The sequence below is a fragment of the Mus pahari genome, chromosome 1, assembly GCF_900095145.1.
Source record: "Mus pahari chromosome 1, PAHARI_EIJ_v1.1, whole genome shotgun sequence".
Lineage (NCBI taxonomy): Eukaryota > Metazoa > Chordata > Mammalia > Rodentia > Muridae > Mus > Mus pahari.
Window position 1 is genome coordinate 108399804 of NC_034590.1, and position 18381 is coordinate 108418184.

The following is an 18381-nucleotide window of genomic DNA, read 5'->3' on the forward strand; positions in this document are numbered from 1 at the left end:
GGAAAGGGGTGGGCGCCCTCCAGAGTGAGTGGTCGAAGAGGTGTAGGCTATAGAGTTGGGGCAGTCCCCCATGTGGAAGCAGCTAAGAGGGACCTGTGGGGCTCATGGAGGGATGCACACTCAAATGCTACCAGGAGGACAGATCACTGTGGAGCTTTGTGAGCGTTAACTGTTCTGTGGACCACAGGCGAGTTCTTGGGTTCTCCACCACAGGACAGGCAGGGCATGTGGAAATTTTAGTAGTGGGGTGACTACTTAAGACAGAGCCCCAAACATTCAGGGTGAACACAAAGCATGTGGTCACAGTGTTTCCAAAACCCTGAGGCTTCCCCACTTGCTGAGGGTTGACATAGAAGGTAAGTGCGGCAGGTTCATGGTGTGAGCTCTTCACCAAGCTCTTCACAGGCACAGAGCTGCCCCTCCACCACCCACCGAGAAGCCTCTCTTGTCCTGCCAAACTTCCACCTAGAGGGACCAGGAGCAGATTTCCACAGGCAGAGAATGTCCATGGTCCCCTCTTCTGCTACAGTGCCGAGCCGTGTGTGCTGCAGACCGCCATGCACACCCATGCCCTCCACCAAGCAGGGTGGCTTGTTTTAACTGACCATTAAAATAACTCCTAAGTTTGCAGGAAAGCAACCCTTTAAATGTGTAGGTATGTTCCAGCCGGTGCAGGCATGTTCCAGCCGGTGTAGGTGGTTCTGGGCTCCAACAACCTCACTCTCGACTGTCTTTCAGGTCAGCAAAGTTGAGCGGGAGAAGAGCCAGGAGCTAAAGCAGGTGCGCGAGCACGAACAGCGCAAGCACGCGGTCCTGGTCACGGAGCTCAAGACCAAGCTGCACGAGGAGAAGATGAAGGAGCTGCAGGCCGTGCGCGAGGCACTGTTGCGGCAGCACGAGGCCGAGCTGCTGAGGGTCATCAAGATTAAGGACAATGAGAACCAGCGGCTGCAGGCCTTGCTCAACACCCTGCGGGATGGCGCTCCTGACAAGGTGAAGACCGTGCTCCTGTGTGAGGCGAAGGAGGAGGCCAAGAAGGGGTTTGAGGTGGAGAAGGTCAAGATGCAGCAAGAGATCTCAGAGCTCAAGGGGGCCAAGAAGCAGGTGGAGGAGGCACTGACCATGGTCATCCAGGCCGACAAGATCAAGGCTGCGGAGATCAGGAGTGTCTACCATCTGCACCAGGAAGAAATCACCCGGATCAAGAAGGAGTGTGAGCGTGAGATCCGCAGGCTGGTACGTGGCTGGTGAGCAGGCGGGAGAGTGGGCAGCAGGGCACAGCTCTGGTCCCTCACCAGCTCATTTTCTCACTCACTTATCTGACACACTCTGTATTAGTGCTGAGGACTTCAGAGGTGCAGGAATGCAGAGCCAGTTACCCACTGGTAGGTAAGATCCCACCTGCCCCTCGATCATAGCCAGCAGTGCTCCTGCTGGATCTCCAGTTAGAACACGCTATCTTCAAGTCGAATTCCTGTCTTTCCCCAAGGGGGTGTGGAGGTAGTTGTGCAGGTAGCAGGCGGTAGACCTGGGGCAGCAGCTGGGAGCCCACATTTCCAGCCACAAGCAGGAAACAGGAAGAGGGCACTGGGGATGATGGAGGTGGAGGCTTTGGAACCTCAAACCTGCCCTCCAGTGACATCCCTCCTCCCACAAGGCCACACCTCTTAATCCTTCCCAAGAGGTCACACAGGGGATCAAATATTCAAATGCCCCAGACTTATCAGGGGCATCTCACTCAAACGGCCACAGGATCCAGGTACCCTAGGCATTGAGGTACACCTCAGTAGGATGTAGCCATCTTTCTAGTTGTGGTGCCCAGGGAGTCACCCTTCTTCCCCTCCCCTGGGTTTCTGGTGTCCAGAGACACACTACAGCCCATCACTTCATGGAGTTTCAGGAGAAGGCAGAAAGAAGAATCTGGGCATTGTGAAGGAACCATGACTTTTACCATAGTAAACAGGGTGCCCATCCTATTTCTAACCTGGAACCCCTTTCCAGAATGTCCCTTGCTCCAATACCCTACCATTATCTTTCCAGAACAATTTGTTGTCATTGCCAGGATAAGGCCTGAGACCCTACATGATAACGTGACATTGTGTGGCTCTGGGAAAGTAGTTACAGTTAGTGTCTGCAGCAGAGGAAGGCAGCCTTACTTCTCCACAAAGCTTGCAACTGAGAAGAGCTGTGTTCCATTGTGTCCCACTCTGTTTTGGGTCCCCAGAGGCAAATACCTGTGACTCTGCCAGCCAGTGTCCCCAAACTTTATCCCAGACTGTCATGGCATGCTTGGTCTGTGTCTGCACCTCAGTTTATGTGGCCTTCTCTCTCCTACACGAAATGCCTCCCTCTCAAAGTGCTGTACTGTCCTCGCTCCTTGCCTGCGTCACCATAGTAGACTGGGTACATCTCAGCAGGAAACTTCCTCTGAGAAGCCCCTGAGGAAAGCTGGAGGAGGCTGACCAGAGGAGTCCCAGCTGTGGTGGGTAATCACTAGTTCTGACGACTGGGGCTCCAGACCCACAGGGAAGTGCAGCCCTGGGACAGGGCCTAGTCAGTTACTGTCAACTCCCAACCCAACAGAGAACAGGGAGCACTTGTCCAAACCACTCACTTCTCACTGACCCATAGACCAGAGGCCAACAGGGGGATCAGGTGGGACCATAGCAGGGGTCAGATTCTCTCCCCTGAAGGGTAGGAGTTGAGTCTGGGGCCTCACGTATGCTACGCAAGCATACTATGGAGCCACATCCTAGCCCTCCATCTTTTGGGCTACAGAGCCCCACAGGAGGGTAGAGAGAAGATCCAGAGGGCAGAGCGAGCATCCAGTGTATAGCTCTATCTTGGGTAAGGGGAGGATATACAGTTCCATTCTTGCTGCTGAGAGTTACACACCTGTGGTCCACACAGTCACCCAGGCTCCATCCCAGTTGTATCACGTGGCTTACACACCTGCATGTATTCTTTTGAGTTGTTTTGTTTGCTTAGTTTTCTGTGTCACTAGTGCCCCACACATGTCCAGCAGAACAGGAAGCCTCTCAACATGTCAAATCAGAATTCCAACCATTTGCCTTTGAGGAATATCCTTTAAGCACCGTATCTCCTTCTGTCTCTTCACGCAGGTAAACAGGATACAGCACCATAATTCTGAACCTTTCCTTATTGCTGGACTAACAGGATACAGCACCATAATTCTGAACCTTTCCTTATTGCTGGACTACCCTTCGCTCTCCTCTGCCCTGTTCCCCACCAGCCCTACCTTCTCCTAGAGCTCAGGACACCTCTGAAATGTCACTGTGCTGTGTGGATGACACAGACACTTGCTCATCTCCACTGGGCAGGCAGGAGCTCTCTCTAATTGTCCCCCAGCCGGAGAAACGTGCTGAGAGTGTCTAAATCCCCTTCCTGCAGCTCATTTTCCTTCCCATGTCTGGTCCTTCCTGTTCACACTTCCTGTTCACACTTCCTGTTCACACTGAATTTATTCTTTTCCTCCCAACCTTAGCTTTCTGTTCTATTTTCTAGAAAAGTCCTCAACTTCCCTGGTTTTTTTTTTTTTTGGTTTTTTTGTTTGTTTGTTTTTGTTTTTTTGTTATTCTGTCAAAGATATACGCTCTCTGAAGTCAACCCTTTGGCTCCCCCCCTCCAGACCCAGGTTAACAGCAGCAGTTCTCTGAGAGTGTTCTGCGTTCAAAGGTTCAGTTTCTTCATGGTCTGTGCTTTTGCAGAGCCTCTTTCCACCCCTGCCTTGACCGCTGAGCAATTCTCTTAGCCTCTCCTTTACAGCCCAGCCAGGGAAACACATGGTGTGTGTGTGTGTGTGTGTGTGTGTGTGTGTGTGTGTGTGCACATGCACACATGATATATAAAGGGCTCTGATACCTGCAGATATAAAGTGAACTTTCAAAAATTACATGAGTTGGGGTGGAGCATTTTCTTCCTTTCTTTCCAAAGAAGAATTCTAGTCACTTTAGTTGGAGAAAAGAAAAACCAAGGCATCTGGAAGGAAAGGAAGAATTAAATCTTTCATTGATTGTAGGTGAAATTACTTTGTATATAAAGTATCCTTATAAATACACAAAAATAGGGCTGAAGGTGTAGCTCAGTGCTGGAGCCTTGCTTCATGTGTTCTAGGTCCTGGGGTTTGGTTTTATCCCCAGAGCACACTAAACTTAAGAGGAAACAAGTGAGATCCCTCACAGTCAGAGATGGCTCTCAGCTGTGCATCATACACAGGAAATGCCATCAGTATTCGCCAAGATAATTCTCTCCACAGAGCCATGAACTATCCAAGATACACAGAAGGTGCACCTCTCTATGAGACCACACACTCCCCAAAGGCCCCGGAATTCTAAGGAAAAGACAGCTAGGAAGTGATTTTGCCTTTTTCAAAGTCTCTCAGGGTTTGTTTCTACCGAATCCATAATCAGCCTGGAGAATATCCTTTACCTGTCATTGAAGACATGCACACTCTATTGACAGAGCAGATATTTCCCTCTTGAGACCATGCCCAGGAGTTCAAGAGCAGTTAGTTCATCCAACACTGAAGGGCCTGGGGCTCACTTTCCATCTGCTGTCTTACTCACCACCACCACCAGGTGGCACTCTCGGAGACTGTTCATATGCTCATGCTGGATAGGGGCTTTCTTCTGGCCCTTGACCTCAACTGCCTGCCCATAGCCATTGGAGTTTCAGCTCACCTCATCCCTATTCCTGAGTCTGCCCTTAGCCACTGCTTTCAGAGACCAGCCATGGATAAATTATGTTGTGCAAATGATATAATGAAAAAACTCAAAGAACAGGCTGGACCCTGTGCCCAGGAGGTGCTAGAGCAGTGTCACCCTAGGCAAAGCTACTGTTACCTATGAGTCCAGAAGCGAGGCTCAGTGCTCTGGGTGCAGGGCCATCTCTTCTTGCGGCACTGCCTGGTGGGGGATCTCCTTACTGATGGAGGCCCCAGGACTACCTGCATTGTCCCACTCGATCTATAAGAGATCATTCAGCTGTCTGAAACCTAATTGTCAATTTGGCCTGATTCTCTAGACACCACGGTGCAGATGTGTTGAGGCGAGTGTCAGGCTTAAAAACAAATTTCTGTGTACTGAGAAGGTCTCGCTAGCAGGGCAGGGCAGTGCTGCAGCTTACAGGGGCAGGGAGGGTGTGTGTGTGGAGGGGGGGCAGAGCTTGGCACGGGCAAAGAGCCTGAGGCATTTCTGAGGATACCAGATATAGAAGCTTTCTTGAGCAGATGCTAAAGCAGGGCAGAACAAAGCAGTAGGGAGGGGAGTTGCTCAAAGGCAGCCTAACCCTAGGGACTGGGGACAGGACTGAGAGAGGTTCTGGATCAGAGAAGTGGCAGAGTCCCCGAGTCCCAGAGCAAGGCCAGTCTGTCTGGGTCTACAGAGGTTGGCTGGGCCTTTGACCTAGAGATGGGGCAATGGCCTCCTTGGGCCCAGCAGGCCAGAGAAAGCTCATTCTTAAGTCCCAAGCAAGACAAGCCAAGCTGGGAGTCTCAGGATCTTTCTCACAGGGAAAGCTTGACTGCATTTACATTTGGAAACATTTCCCAGTCTATGTTCCTTACGCCATTTGGCAGAAATTGTCATTTCTTCATCCGGCACACTGGATGGAGAAATAGAGCTTTAGACCAGTGTGACATGGATAAAGGCCGAGAACTCCATCCAGGTCAGCAATAATGGTACTTAAGGGATCTGTGGACCTTGGGAGCTTCTTATAGACTAATATCATCCCTTCATGTGTCATCTATGCTAGAGTATTTGAACAGGGGCTGTGGCCCCAAGGAGAGATGGCACACCAATTAGTGGACAGGGCTACAACCAGGGCTGCTGTGGGACACAGACCTGGGAGTCCTGCTGAAGTTCAGGCACTGGGAATAGAACACAGTGGATCAGGAACCAGGATCCAGGTGTTCTGGGAGAGCTGGGCTGGGGAAGGGAATTGAGAAGGCTCTGGGGTCATCTCAGAGCCCCCAAAGCAGGCACTGTAATCTGAAGTTCTGTCCCTCTGCCCTGGCCAGTGGCATTGTCTGACTGCAAACCAAGTCTGTCCGATGTAGTGTTTATAGGAGGTGCTCAGCTGATCGTTAGAGTCTGATCTGGGATTAGGCTGAGCCACATCAACCATCAGAGCCACCAGAGCCACCAGAGCCAGGCCCCTAAATGGTGGACTCGGATGTGACCTGGTAGAACTCAGGGGCCTCGGAGAGAGGCTGGTGGGAAGAAGACAGAAAAGGAAGCATGACCAAGATGCCACCAGTAAACATCGGAGACACATCTGTCCTGAGCAGGGCAGGGCTTGGGACAGCAAGGCCTTTGAGTCCCCTGTGTGGGTTCTAAAGTGAGGAGGGATGATCACTGCACATTCCTGTCTCCCCACTTTGTCCAGAAAGTCGCAGTGTGGGGAGGGAGGAGTCACAGTTGTCTGTCTGTCCACTCCTGCCCTGCGAAGGGGTTCAAGTCAGCCCTTCCCTGACAATAGGTGGGTCCAGTACAGCTCTCTTGGCTTCACCTGTGCACATCCTACTCAGTGTCTCTGGGCTAGTGGATCCCTGGTGGCTTTTTTGGCCAAATTTTCAGTGACGTCATAGAGAAATGGAACGAGTGGGGAATCTCATGCTCAGAGGTTCTGGAACAGTCTCCACAGGCTCACTGTGATTTCAGATAGGGACGACTATCACCTCCCATTCCTGCCTTTCTCAGAGTCTCCAGCCCATGATACCCTGAGGGCAGGACTGTGCTAACAAGCACTAAAGTGTTTGTGCTGGTTGCCGCTGAGTCTGGAAGAGCTCTGCTGTACAAGCACAGAGCAGTTGCACACGGAGTGCATTTTCTAAAATACAACCTCAGGCTGTTATTAAAAACTCTATAAAATAGAGGAATTATAGACAAAAAGCAATTTCCTCTCCCCCATAAAAGTCTGTGGTTTATCGTTTTAACTCCTTCTGCCCAGCCATCAGAGCTATTAGCTAATGTGGTATGCTAATATATAGCTCTAATGAAAACCCTATAAAGAAAGCTATAAAAGTGAGACCAATCCCCAAAGCACCGGGTGTCTGGTGGAGGGCTGCACTTAGCCTTGAATTCCCATGATTTTGCTTCAGCAACGACATGTGTCTCAGGCATTGAGGCATTCTCCTCCGATGGAGCAGAGTCACTAGTTCTCTTAGAAAACAAGGCCACTGTCTGGAAAGATGGCTTAGAGGTTAAGAACACTGGTTGCTCTTGCAGAGACCCTGGGTTTGATTCCCATCACCTACATGATGGTTCACAGCCATTCCTCACATACCACTTCCAGGGGAATCTGTTCTCAGACACACATGCAGGCAAAACACTCACACATAATATAAAACAAAACAATGCCACCAGCAGCAACAGTAGCTTTCCTAAGTCCCTGCTCTCTGGCATGCTTTGGGGTTTGCCAAAAGTCTATGAATTCCAACTTCAGCCACTGGCGCCTAGTTGTCAAACTCACAGCTGCTTTGTCTCCCTTCTGGGAAACAGATCCTAGCAGTCACTGCTGTGCAAGGCAAGATAGGATGCCAGGGGCCACAGATGCCCACTGAAGGTCTTAGCCACAGATATCCTCTGAAGGTTGCTTTCATAGATGTTCATTGAAGGTGCTTTTTTGGAGCATGCTTAGGCAAACCAAGAGCCCTTAATATTTTTTAATATTTTTTAAGATGTATGTATGTATGTATGTATGTATGTATGTATGTATGTATGTATGTATATATGTATGTATATGAGTACACTGTAGCTATACAGATGGTTGTGAGCCTTCATGTGGTTGTTGGGGATTGAATTTAGGACCTCTGCTCGTTTTGGTCAACACTGCTCACTCAGTCCCTGCTTGCTCTGACCCAAAGATTTATTATTATAAATATGCACACTGTAGCTGACTTCAGACACACCAGAAGAGGGTGTCAGATATCATTACAGATGGTTGTGAGCCACCATGTGGTTGCTAGGATTTGAACTCAGGACCTTCAGAAGAGCAGTCAGTGCTCTTACCCGCTGAGCCATATCACCAGCCCCCAAGAGCCCTTAAAAGCTTCAATGCATAGATAGGCATAGCTGGTGTTGAAGGCTTGGCATGTATACTAGCTTTTTCCATCCATCTTGGTTAGACTGAGGGATAACTGTTAAGCAGGAAAGCCACAAATCCAGACAACAGTGCAGTGACTGCAGCTTGTGTCTGAGTGTAGTCACCATTTACTTAAGTGACCAGACACCTGCAAACACTTCCCAGAGATGCCTTTCCACATACTCTTGCTGGTCTCGACTTTCTGGGAATCACACCAGCATATTCCCTGGAGATCTGGCAGTGTGTTATCCATTCTTCTTGGAAGGAGTTCAAGTTGTTTTGGGTTTGAGATGTTGCAAATATCCCCATCATGTCCTTGAGTGGCCTCATGCACTGGCTTCTCCTGCCATCTGTGAGGCCAAAGGGAGTGCTGGCCATACAAAACCCAGTAGCAACCTTAGAGCACTCAGTTGATTAACGCAGATGGACCCACTTTCTACCCTCCCTCCGGAGAGCAGGGTCCCCCTTTGCCACGTTGTGGCCACAGCCAGCACTGCAGCAGGGTCACAGTAGAGAGAACAGTCTCACCACCCTTGTAGCCATGGACACACTATCTTCTGGAAAGTTCCTGTTCACACACACGTTGGCTCGTTGAAACTGGAGAATGTCTTTTTCCTGTTTGATCACTTCTCCCGTGTTCTGGCTAGCACACCAGTGTCTCCAGTGTGGCTGCTTCAGATACACCAGCAGCGATCCTGGATGGCTTTGCTCCTAACATAAAGGAGATGCCATCGGTCAGTTCTTTTAACATGCAGTCTGTGTCCCGCTTAAAAATCCTTTACCCACCCTGAGGTCAGGCAAACACTCCCGTGCTGTCATCAGACGCCACACTGTCTTGTTCTGTGGTCCACATGATGCCTGCTGCATCACCCTTCCTGAAGACATACCAGGAACCTCCTCTCTGTGGTTTCCAGACAATGCAGATAACCGAGAATTAGGGACAGGGACAAGGGAGTGGCAAATAGCAGGCGGAATCAGTGTGGTAACCAGCAAGCAGGCTCCAGCATGATTCTGAATCTCAATCTGGGAAAGGTATTCCCAACGCAGGGGCCAGGACACATGGCTTCATGTGTCTACACTGATTCTGCTGCAGAGCACATGGGTACCTAAGAGGATGTATGGTGGCATGTGGCATCTGGAAGCTGCCACCAACGTGTAGGAGACATAGAAGCATAGATGACTTGTTCCTTCAGGTTTAGTGGGACTCTCCAGGTTCAGAGACAGAGAGCATGCACTGAAACCCCTCAGCCCAGACTCTCAGGAGTGTTGCTCGCCAGATGTGGGGAGGTGCTGTGAACGTAAAGGAAGGTAGCCTGCCCTCTGGTCTCTAAAGCTAAATGGCAGGAGGGGAGGGAGAGGCAGCATTGGCCTAGGAGCCCCAGTCTCCAGCTTGCAGCAACACAAGACTCACTTGGTTAGCACTCACACACAGAAAGGGAGTCATGTTTGTGGGCACCAGTATACACATGGGCAAGAACCCTGTGCTGTCTGCTCTGGTGTCATGGGCCACCTCACTCTCTGTGACTCAGTACCTCACTCTCTGTAATTCAGTACGTACAGTAGTGCCTGGGATGCATGTGGAGCCATCCAGTGACACAGAACATCCCAAGCTGGGCTGGGCCTGGCAAACTTCAGATATATGCTCTCCTCCCATGAAAGCCTTCAGGTTTATTCCAGCATGATCAGGAGACAGAAGCCCAGGTTCAGCTGAGTGAGAAAAACCATGGTCTTGGAAGACCCCATCACCAATCCCTGCATGGGTATCTGGGACCTAATGACCTCAAAGGCAGGGCTGCCTTCACTGAGACCAGATGCTCAGGCAGCCAGCCACTCAGGCAGCTGCCTCATGCGTGCAGAGGCTCTCCTGTTTACATTTCCAGAGGCGAGTATCAGTGAACGACCGAGTGAGAACCTGGCCTCAGAACCCAGGCGCTCTCAGACAGGTTTATTTTACCAGCCTGGCCGTTCTGCTTCCCTGATCCACTGTGTTGTCCTTTCAGCACCACGGCGTGCACCACTGAACAGGAACTGAGCCAGTAAGGCTTTCTTTTATCCCGTTCTGCCCCATGGCTTGCCTGGAATTTATGGTCTGGGTTAATTAGATATCGTCTGAGTTTCCAGCTAGCTTCAGCGAATGGCTGGCTTATTAAACAACAAGCAAAGACTGCTTCTTTGGAAGTCTGTTTTGAACTGAGCCATTCCCCTCCATGATGTCCTGTTACACACCTAGTGCTGCTTATGACACTTACACCTCCCAGGTCTCTCCCGTGTAGGGTCAGCCTCAGGCAGAGCACATACCTGCTTGGACAGCTCCAGTAAAAGACCCAGGATACAGATAGCATCTGCGTTTAAAAGGGCTTCTTGCTGCCATAATGAGGACGTGCACAAGTCACACCGCCCTTTGGGGAAGGTGGGAAGGCCACCACTCGCCCAACAATGTCCAGGGGCTGTGGTTGGCTAGATATAGTGGGTGTTGCCTTCTGCTTGTCCATCTGCCCCTACCCTACCCTGAAACCCCTTACCCTGCAGCACGTGTGGCCTGGAAATGCATGGCTGTGCTGTGTTCAGCTTTTGGCTATACTTTAGAGCCAAGTCCACCTCCTTACTTATTCTAAAAGAGAATCTTGTCCACCAGACCCTTAGCGGTAGGTATAGATAGGTCAAGATGATTCCCTGCTTTACCCATTGAACTGCAGGAGGCAAGATCTGAAGGTCTTTCAAACCTGCCCAGTGATGCCCAATGCCACGGACAATGTGTACAGCAAGGGATGGGGGTTTCTTGCTGGGCCACCCTGGCTGTCAGTACAGGGCCACACATTACCTGAGGCCTCTAGAAGGGACCTTTCCCTGGGACCAGCCCAGGGTGAGCCAGTTGGATTGGGGTGGTCTAGGGCTGGGTCCTGTGCAGCGTGGGTAACCAGCTCTCATCAAGAATGTCTGCACTTGCTGCTGGTCCCAGAGCCCAAGATGCTCGCTGGTGGGGCTACTACCATCACGGGGACGTTTCCCTCCGAAATGCCACTCTGCCTGTTTCTATGGTAACTGCAGATCTGTACCCTGCCTGCGCGTGTGATTGTGTTCTGTTCTCCTTGTAGATGGAGGAGATAAGATTTAAAGACAGAGCAGTCTTCGTGCTGGAAAGAGAGTTAGGGGTTCAAGCCGGGCATGCCCAGAGACTGCAGCTCCAGAAAGAGGCTCTAGATGAGCAGCTTTCCCAGGCCAAAGAGGCTGAGCGGCACCCAGGCAGCCCCAGACGGGAACTTCCTTATGCAAGCGGTGCAGGAGATGCCTCAGACCACTCAGGAAGCCCTGTAAGCAACCCCAGGTCTCGTCTCAGCCAGTCGCGAGTCCCAGACACATGTAGCTGTGTGACCCAATGCAGCAGCTCCACGGGGAGTCCAGATCCTATATCCAGTCAGACCCGCCTGTCCCAGACTCTGTATAGCCAGCCCTTACCTACTTGGCTCTGGCCAGGAGGGCTGATACACTGTCCTCCTTCATTATCCGCCCAGCAGAAGCAATGATCTTGTTGCATCCTGGTTCCAGGTTGCTAAAGGTCACTTGCCAGTCATGCCCTGCCCTTGGCTGGTGGGGAGGACCACTCCAAGCATGAGCTGCTTCCCTTCCTTTCTCTCCCCTTCCCTTCCATCCTCCTGTGCACGAGCTCCAGCTCTCTTCCACCCATGCCTCTGGCTTGGCCCCTCTTATGGTCACGGCTAGCATTAGCATCACCAGTCACTGCCCATCTGCTTTTCCTACGACTGTGACACTTTCTGCTCCTTCTCAGTCTGACCTTGTGCGGGTAGCCAGCGACGCACAGCTGTGAGCACATTTGTCCTATCACCGCTCCTCATTCAGACGCTCTGCGGTGGTCTGCAGTACCCTGGGAGACCATCAGTGTTACCCCTCTAAGTCTTTGGTCCCCAGCCTCTCCTGCACCTGTTGAATGAGGAATTTGACCCATGTCCAGTACCTTCCTGGACATCGTTTTCTTTGATCCAGGGACAAAAGTTTGAGCTTATCCAGCCTTGGGCCACTGACTTTGGAGAATATCTCTTACGAGCATATTACACATGGCTTAACTGAGTTAGAACCAGCCCCCTGCCTGGCCATGTTCTGGGCAGACCACTGCATTAACTCCAGATGCCAAATATGCATTAGAAAGTTTTCATTAATTTTTAAAAAACATTCCTGTGGTTCCAAAAGTGAGTTTTAGAAACTCAATTTGAGGGAGCAGCTTTAGGAAGTCTGTAAGGGATGTCTTTTCCTGTGCTCGTCCTTTGAGAGTGACTGCGTGGCAGGGCAGGCCCGTCTGGAAGGCACAGCTGGGCAGCGGCCGAGAGGAAGCATGGGGCTGGTCCTCACCCACACTCGGTCTCCCACACTTGCACACCCTCACCCGCCACATTTGCATATTGTGGACATCTTCGCTTTCCCATCTTGCTGTGTGCAGTGCATGAGCTCCAGGCCAGGTCCCTCTGCCAGGAGGGCCCCGCCAGCAGCCATTGGGAAGCAAAGGCAATCACAAGGCAGAAGTGCTTTGGTCTCCAGCTGGGTTGGGGTTCGCAGAGGTTTGAATCTAGGAACAGTTATTTGCAGTTGATTTTTGTTTTAGGAACAGCAGTTGGACGAGAAGGATGCCAGACGCTTCCAACTTAAAATCGCGGAGTTAAGTGCCATCATCCGTAAGCTAGAAGACCGCAATGCCTTGCTGTCTGAAGAGAGGAATGAGCTGGTAAGTGGCTGGTAAGGGGGCTTTGCATTCCACAGGTTAGGACTGCAGCCTGGGGAGAGGTGGGAGTGTCCATATCTGAATTCCTTATGAAAATGAGGAGTGGTGGTATCAAGGCATAGCCTTTCCTCAAGGGTTCTTGTCATACTACAATAGAGCTTCATTAACAAAACCAGGTGGTAAGCCACAGCACACCCCCACTTACTCATTAGTAAGCAGAGCATTGGCCCCACCCTGCTGACCTGCTCCTGTCCGTGCAGATGAGCTGAGATACATCCCCTGAGACACCTCTGGCTCACCTAGGTGTCAAGTGGGCAGAGAGCAGTTACCTGCTGGGACTCCACCTGCAGCTTGAGCCAAACTTTCCATTTCACACACCATACCTACAAGTTCAGTACCTACAGGTTCTGACTCTATGGGCCTTACAACTACAGATTCTGTACCTACAGATTCTGTATCCATACATCTGTTGCCTACATATTCTGCATCTACAGTTATGTATTGACCGGCTCCACACCTATAGGTTTTGAGTCCAGCCATGGATCAAAAACTACTTTCTGAAAATTGCATTCTCTCTCTCTCTCTCTCTCTCTCTCTCTCTCTCTCTCTCTCTCTCTCTCTCTCTCTCTCTCTNCTACTTTCTGAAAATTGCATTCTCTCTCTCTCTCTCTCTCTCTCTCTCTCTCTCTCTCTCTCTCTCTCTCTCTCTCTCTCTCTTTGTGTGTGTGTGTGTGTGTGTGTGTGTGTGTGTGTGATTTTGTTTCCTAAACTATAGCTTTAATCAACTAACTATATTTACTCTATGAGCAAATTATTATAAACAACCCTACAATGTATAGCACACCAGGAATGTGGTAGGTTCCACGAAAATACCGTGCCACTTTATACAAGGGACTTGAGCACCTGCATATTGGGGGTCCTCAGCCTATCCACCCCACCCCACCCCACCCCCAGACACAGCTCTCTGACTGACCAGTGTGCTTTGTATAAAGACCTGTCAGTTCTGCATCACTTAAAAGCTCACATTATGGAATAAATATTGTTTCAGCTAAAGCGGCTGAGAGAAGCTGAAAGTCAGTACAAGCCGTTGCTGGATAAGAACAAGCGCCTTACTCGGAAGAACGAAGACCTGTCTCACACTCTGCGGCGCATAGAAAGCAAGTTGAAATTTGTCACTCAGGAGAACATAGAAATGGTAAGCACGTGCTAGGTCTGCAGAAACAGTCACCCTCACAGAGATAGGCAGCATCTCCTCTCCTCTGTATTCCTCTAATTCCAGAGGCTTAGGCAACCAAGCTGATAACCCTGAAAGTCCAATGTACAAGGTAGCAAGAGGCCTCGAGTATAGAACAGGGCTTTCAGGCCTGGTGTGAAGCACCAAGCCAGGTGTCAGGGTAAACGCCACTCTTGCCTCTGCCACTAAGCCAGACAGCAGAGTGGTTAGTGCTGTCCACCTGTTCCTTCTTGCCCTGAAAGTCCCAGAGGCCATGAGGCAAGTTGGTGACACAGGTGGTGTGTCTGGGCTCTCTGGGACGCTGCCTGGGGCCTGATGTATGATCCAGATGTAGGCCTTGGTTGCCCCTGTGCTCTGTAGCAGGCTGTTCCAAGGCTAAGACGAACAGTCCTTGTCCACACCAAGGAAACCTGAGCTGTCATTCATGCTGTTAGGGAGGCCCCCAGTTGGCACCATCCAGGTCAGTCACTGTACCCACCATGCTCGGTGTTTTCAGAGGCAGAGAGCAGGGATCATCCGAAGACCCAGCTCCTTAAATGACCTCGATCAAAGTCAAGATGAGAGAGAGATCGACTTCCTAAAGCTCCAGATTGTGGAGCAGCAGAACCTCATTGATGAGCTTTCTAAAGTGAGTATGCAACACTTCCCTGCTGCCCTGTGCCCTCCGGAGCCACGCCCTCTGCTGCCCTGTGCCCTCCGGAGCCACGCCCTCTGCTGCCCTGTGCCCTCCGAAGCCACGCCCCCTGCTGCCCTGTGCCCTCTGGAGCCATGCCCTCTGCTGCCCTGTGCCTTCTGGAGCCACTCCCTCTGCTGCCCTGTGCCCTCCGGAGCCACGCCCCCTACTGCCCTGTGTCCTCCGGAGCCATGCCCCCACTGCCCTGTGCCCTTTGGAGCCACGCCCCCTGCTGCCCTGTGCCCTTTGGAGCCACGCCCTCTGCTGCCCTGTGCCCTCTGGAGCCACGCCCCTGCTGCTCTCCTGTGCACACACTGGAGCTGCCCTCCCCTGACTCCCTGTGTCCCTCTAGAGCAGCACCTCTGCTCACTGCACACCCTCTGCTGCCATACCTTCTATCTGCACCCCACCCCTAGCCACCACATGCCCTCTGTTGCCCCACAGCCCAATCTGCTGCACACCTTTTACTCTCTACTGCTGTGTTCCCTGCCTCAGCTCTCTATGGTAGAAATGGGGGCAAGGGAGAGCAGGGATGCATTTGCGGGGGTCTCCTCAGCTGCCCTGATCACAGTCACTACTTCTCCCCGGCTCCTTGGCTCCCTGCCCCCAAGTCTCCTAACACTGTGTACCTCAGAGCCCAAGGCCAGCGAGCACTGCCCATGTTGATACCAAACCACCATAGCCAGATAACTTAAGAACATGCTATCTATGTTCTCTACATTTTAGAGGCCAAGGATACAGCCCCAAATCAGAGAGTGGGTGGCTGCACTCACTCCATCCACAAACTCTGGCAGGGACTGTTCCTTCCCCTGGGAACCCTTGTGGACTCCAGTGTTCCCTGCTGTGGCCTGATCTTTCCTCTCAATACCCTTGCGTCTCCCTTCCCTTCTGTTTGGATATCTCCTGTATCTTGGGCTTAGGGTTCATCCTAACTTAGTTTGGTCTCACCACAGCATTTTACATAGATACACCTTCCAAAGACCCTATTTTGAAAGCAGGTTCCATTCACAGGTTTGGTGGATGGAGACCTGAATACCTTTGGCGGGGGTACCATGTCTATGTTTCCATTTCTCTGTCCTTGTGCCAGCCCCCACATCCCAGCATGGGTTGATGCGTAGTGCTTCATAAAACCCCGTCTCAGAGAACCTTCTTCCTGTTCGAATCCTGGTTGAGTTCACAACGACGCTGTTTCAAAAAGAGATGCCTCTAGTCACCTTGTGTCCTTCGGAAGGCAGCAGACGGACAGTGGCACAGACTTCTGTCTCTAGACTGTCTTGTAATGACCAAACCTGTCCTCCATTAAACTGCACAGGAAGATCCCTCTCCCAGCTCCCCAGTCTATGATGGTCTCACAGAGGTGGCCCTCACGGTCCCTGCTGGGCACCTACATCCTTTTCTCACTCAATCTCGACAATAATATTTGATGAGAGAAATGAGAAACAGTTGAATTCCTGATTGACGGCAGTTTCTGAAAGGTCTCTTTCTCCTGCTCTGAGTAACAGGACACTCACTGTGAACAAAGACCCCTGGTACTCTGTATGATGCAGGGACACCCCCTCTAGAAAAGAGGAAGGAGTATTAGGGCCCAAACCTTGCTCTGGGGAATGAATGCATGGCCCTTAGGCCTCTACCAGCCATGTGACTCTAAGCATAGGGTTCAGAGAGTCTGGGAGCCATTCTCTCCGGCCTCTGCACTGTCCATGGTGTGATGTGGTGTTTTCTCCCCCTAGACCCTGGAGACAGCAGGCTATGTGAAGAGTGTGTTGGTAAGCACTGACTGGTACCATCTTGCTTGCTGCATGTTCCCCTTGCCCCGTGTAGCTACACGGACCCATTCTGTGCCGTGGCCCCTTATAGTCTAGACAGAAGCAGCTGCAGCCGTCTTGGGTGGGACTTCTCACAGTACTTCCCGGACAAGCTCGCAATGGTGCCTAGTCACACTGGAACAACTGCCCCAGGCGATACAACACCACCTCCAGTGGTTTTTCTGTTTACTCCTGAGAGGCTAGAACCAAGAGGCTATCTTTGCCACCCCAACCAGTTCCTCCCAATTGGCAGGAACAGCCTATGTTGTCATAGCTGCTTCCCTTTGCTAGTGACAGAAAAGACACAAAGGCACAGAGCAGCTTCCCAAGAGTGAAGCAGGCAGTGTCTCAGGAACTACCTCTCCATAAGCAAGGACCACTTCTCATGGTGCAGAAAGGGCCTGGACCACCCGTCCTCCCTGAATGCCCAGTTTTCCACAAGTCCAGGGTCCACAAACGATTGCTAGTGTGCATGATCTCCTTAACAAGCCATCTTGCCCCAGCCCACCAGTGGTCTACATGGTGCGGTGTAAGCCTAAATGTGCACCGACCAGACGCATGCTCAGCTGCTTAAACAGACCTCTCCACCTGGCTTTTGCAGGAGCGGGATAAGCTGTTGAGGTATCGGAAACAAAGAAAGAAAATGGCGAAACTCCCCAAGGTAAAAGAATTGGAGGGCTTGGGCTTAAAGACAAGCTTCTAAAGACCATGTAAGAGGAGTGAATCTCTTCCTTTGCAAGTGGAAAGAAAATTTTATTAAAAAGTGTCACTCTGGAATAGCCCACGTAAGACGCAGCAAGTCCTCTGCTTAGTCTTTTAAATTCTGCCAGCTAAGATCCGGCCAGCATGACCCAGGAGAGAAGGACCGTTTATCTTCTGGTTATGGAGCTATAGTTGGGAGCGTCACATTCAAGTGGCCTTGGAAGTGGGTTTCAGGGGTTTTGTTCTGTTTTGTTGGCGACTATTTACTTTTATAATTTTTATTCATTCTTTGAAGAGTTCACACGATGTATTTATACAATGTATTTTGATCATATCAACCCTCTACCCTCCTCCAGATCCTTCTCAATCCCTCTCCTCACCCACAGACCACACTGACAGACTCAGTGGGTTGTACTGAGTTCCCACTGTCTTTACAGATCAAGGTGGTGTTAGGTTCAGTGTCGGAAAGCTGCTGATCTCTGGTGAAATGTGAGAAGGAAACTCAGGCTCTAACTTGGGAGTAGAGGGTGGTCTCACACTTGGGAAGGTGGGCAGTGAGACTGTTTCCCTCAGTTGATCTTTAGTGAGTTCCTAGTGGTCAGCATGTACCCCTGTGGTCTGTACAGCCCACTGGGCTCAACGGTCAGAACATTGGACACATCTGGGACCTGTTCCACAGAGACAACCCCACCCCATTCTCAGTGTTTGAGAGGCATGAAGGTCAGGCCAAGGTCAGAAGGTAGGTCAGAGTCAAAAGGCCTGGAGGATCGTTGTGGGGTCAGGCAGCAGGCACCAGGGTGTGATGGGAACTGGCCAGTGAAAAGTGGGAACATGAAGAGCCGGTTGGGGCTTCAGCACAGAAGCTTTCGCAGTCCCAGCAAGTGGGGCAACAGGGGCCGAAGGTGAAATGTGCGAGGGTGACCTTCAGAGAAGGGGGATGTGACAGACTAGGTCACCAGTGCGATTTCAGTTCAGTTATCAGAGACCAGAGGGCTGAGATAAAATTGCCTCGAGTTTGATTTGGCTTGCCTGATCCCTGCACATCTCTATAGAAAAGCTTGGGAAAGACTTGGGTACAAGAAAACGCCTGCCTCAGAGGGGCTGGGGAAAGGCTGGGGCTTGCTTAGGGAAA

At 51.1% G+C, this 18381-nt stretch overlaps 1 protein-coding gene across 13 annotated transcripts in view; it reads left to right on the forward strand.

Annotated features, from left to right (window-relative positions):
• Positions 1–18381, forward strand: part of Jakmip3 (Janus kinase and microtubule interacting protein 3) — a 128621-nt gene that overhangs the window by 73014 nt on the left and 37226 nt on the right. For 7 of the 13 annotated variants that reach the window (XM_029531908.1, XM_029531901.1, XM_029531920.1 and 4 more), the window contains exons 3-9: positions 739–1236; positions 11199–11414; positions 12719–12838; positions 13884–14030; positions 14566–14697; positions 16473–16508; positions 17149–17208. In XM_029531908.1, the coding sequence (XP_029387768.1) occupies positions 739–1236; positions 11199–11414; positions 12719–12838; positions 13884–14030; positions 14566–14697; positions 16473–16508; positions 17149–17208 (1209 nt within the window). The remainder of the gene's footprint in view (positions 1–738; positions 1237–11198; positions 11415–12718; positions 12839–13883; positions 14031–14565; positions 14698–16472; positions 16509–17148; positions 17209–18381) is intronic. The other 6 variants (XM_029531937.1, XM_029531954.1, XM_029531951.1 and 3 more) reach the window with 3 other exon arrangements.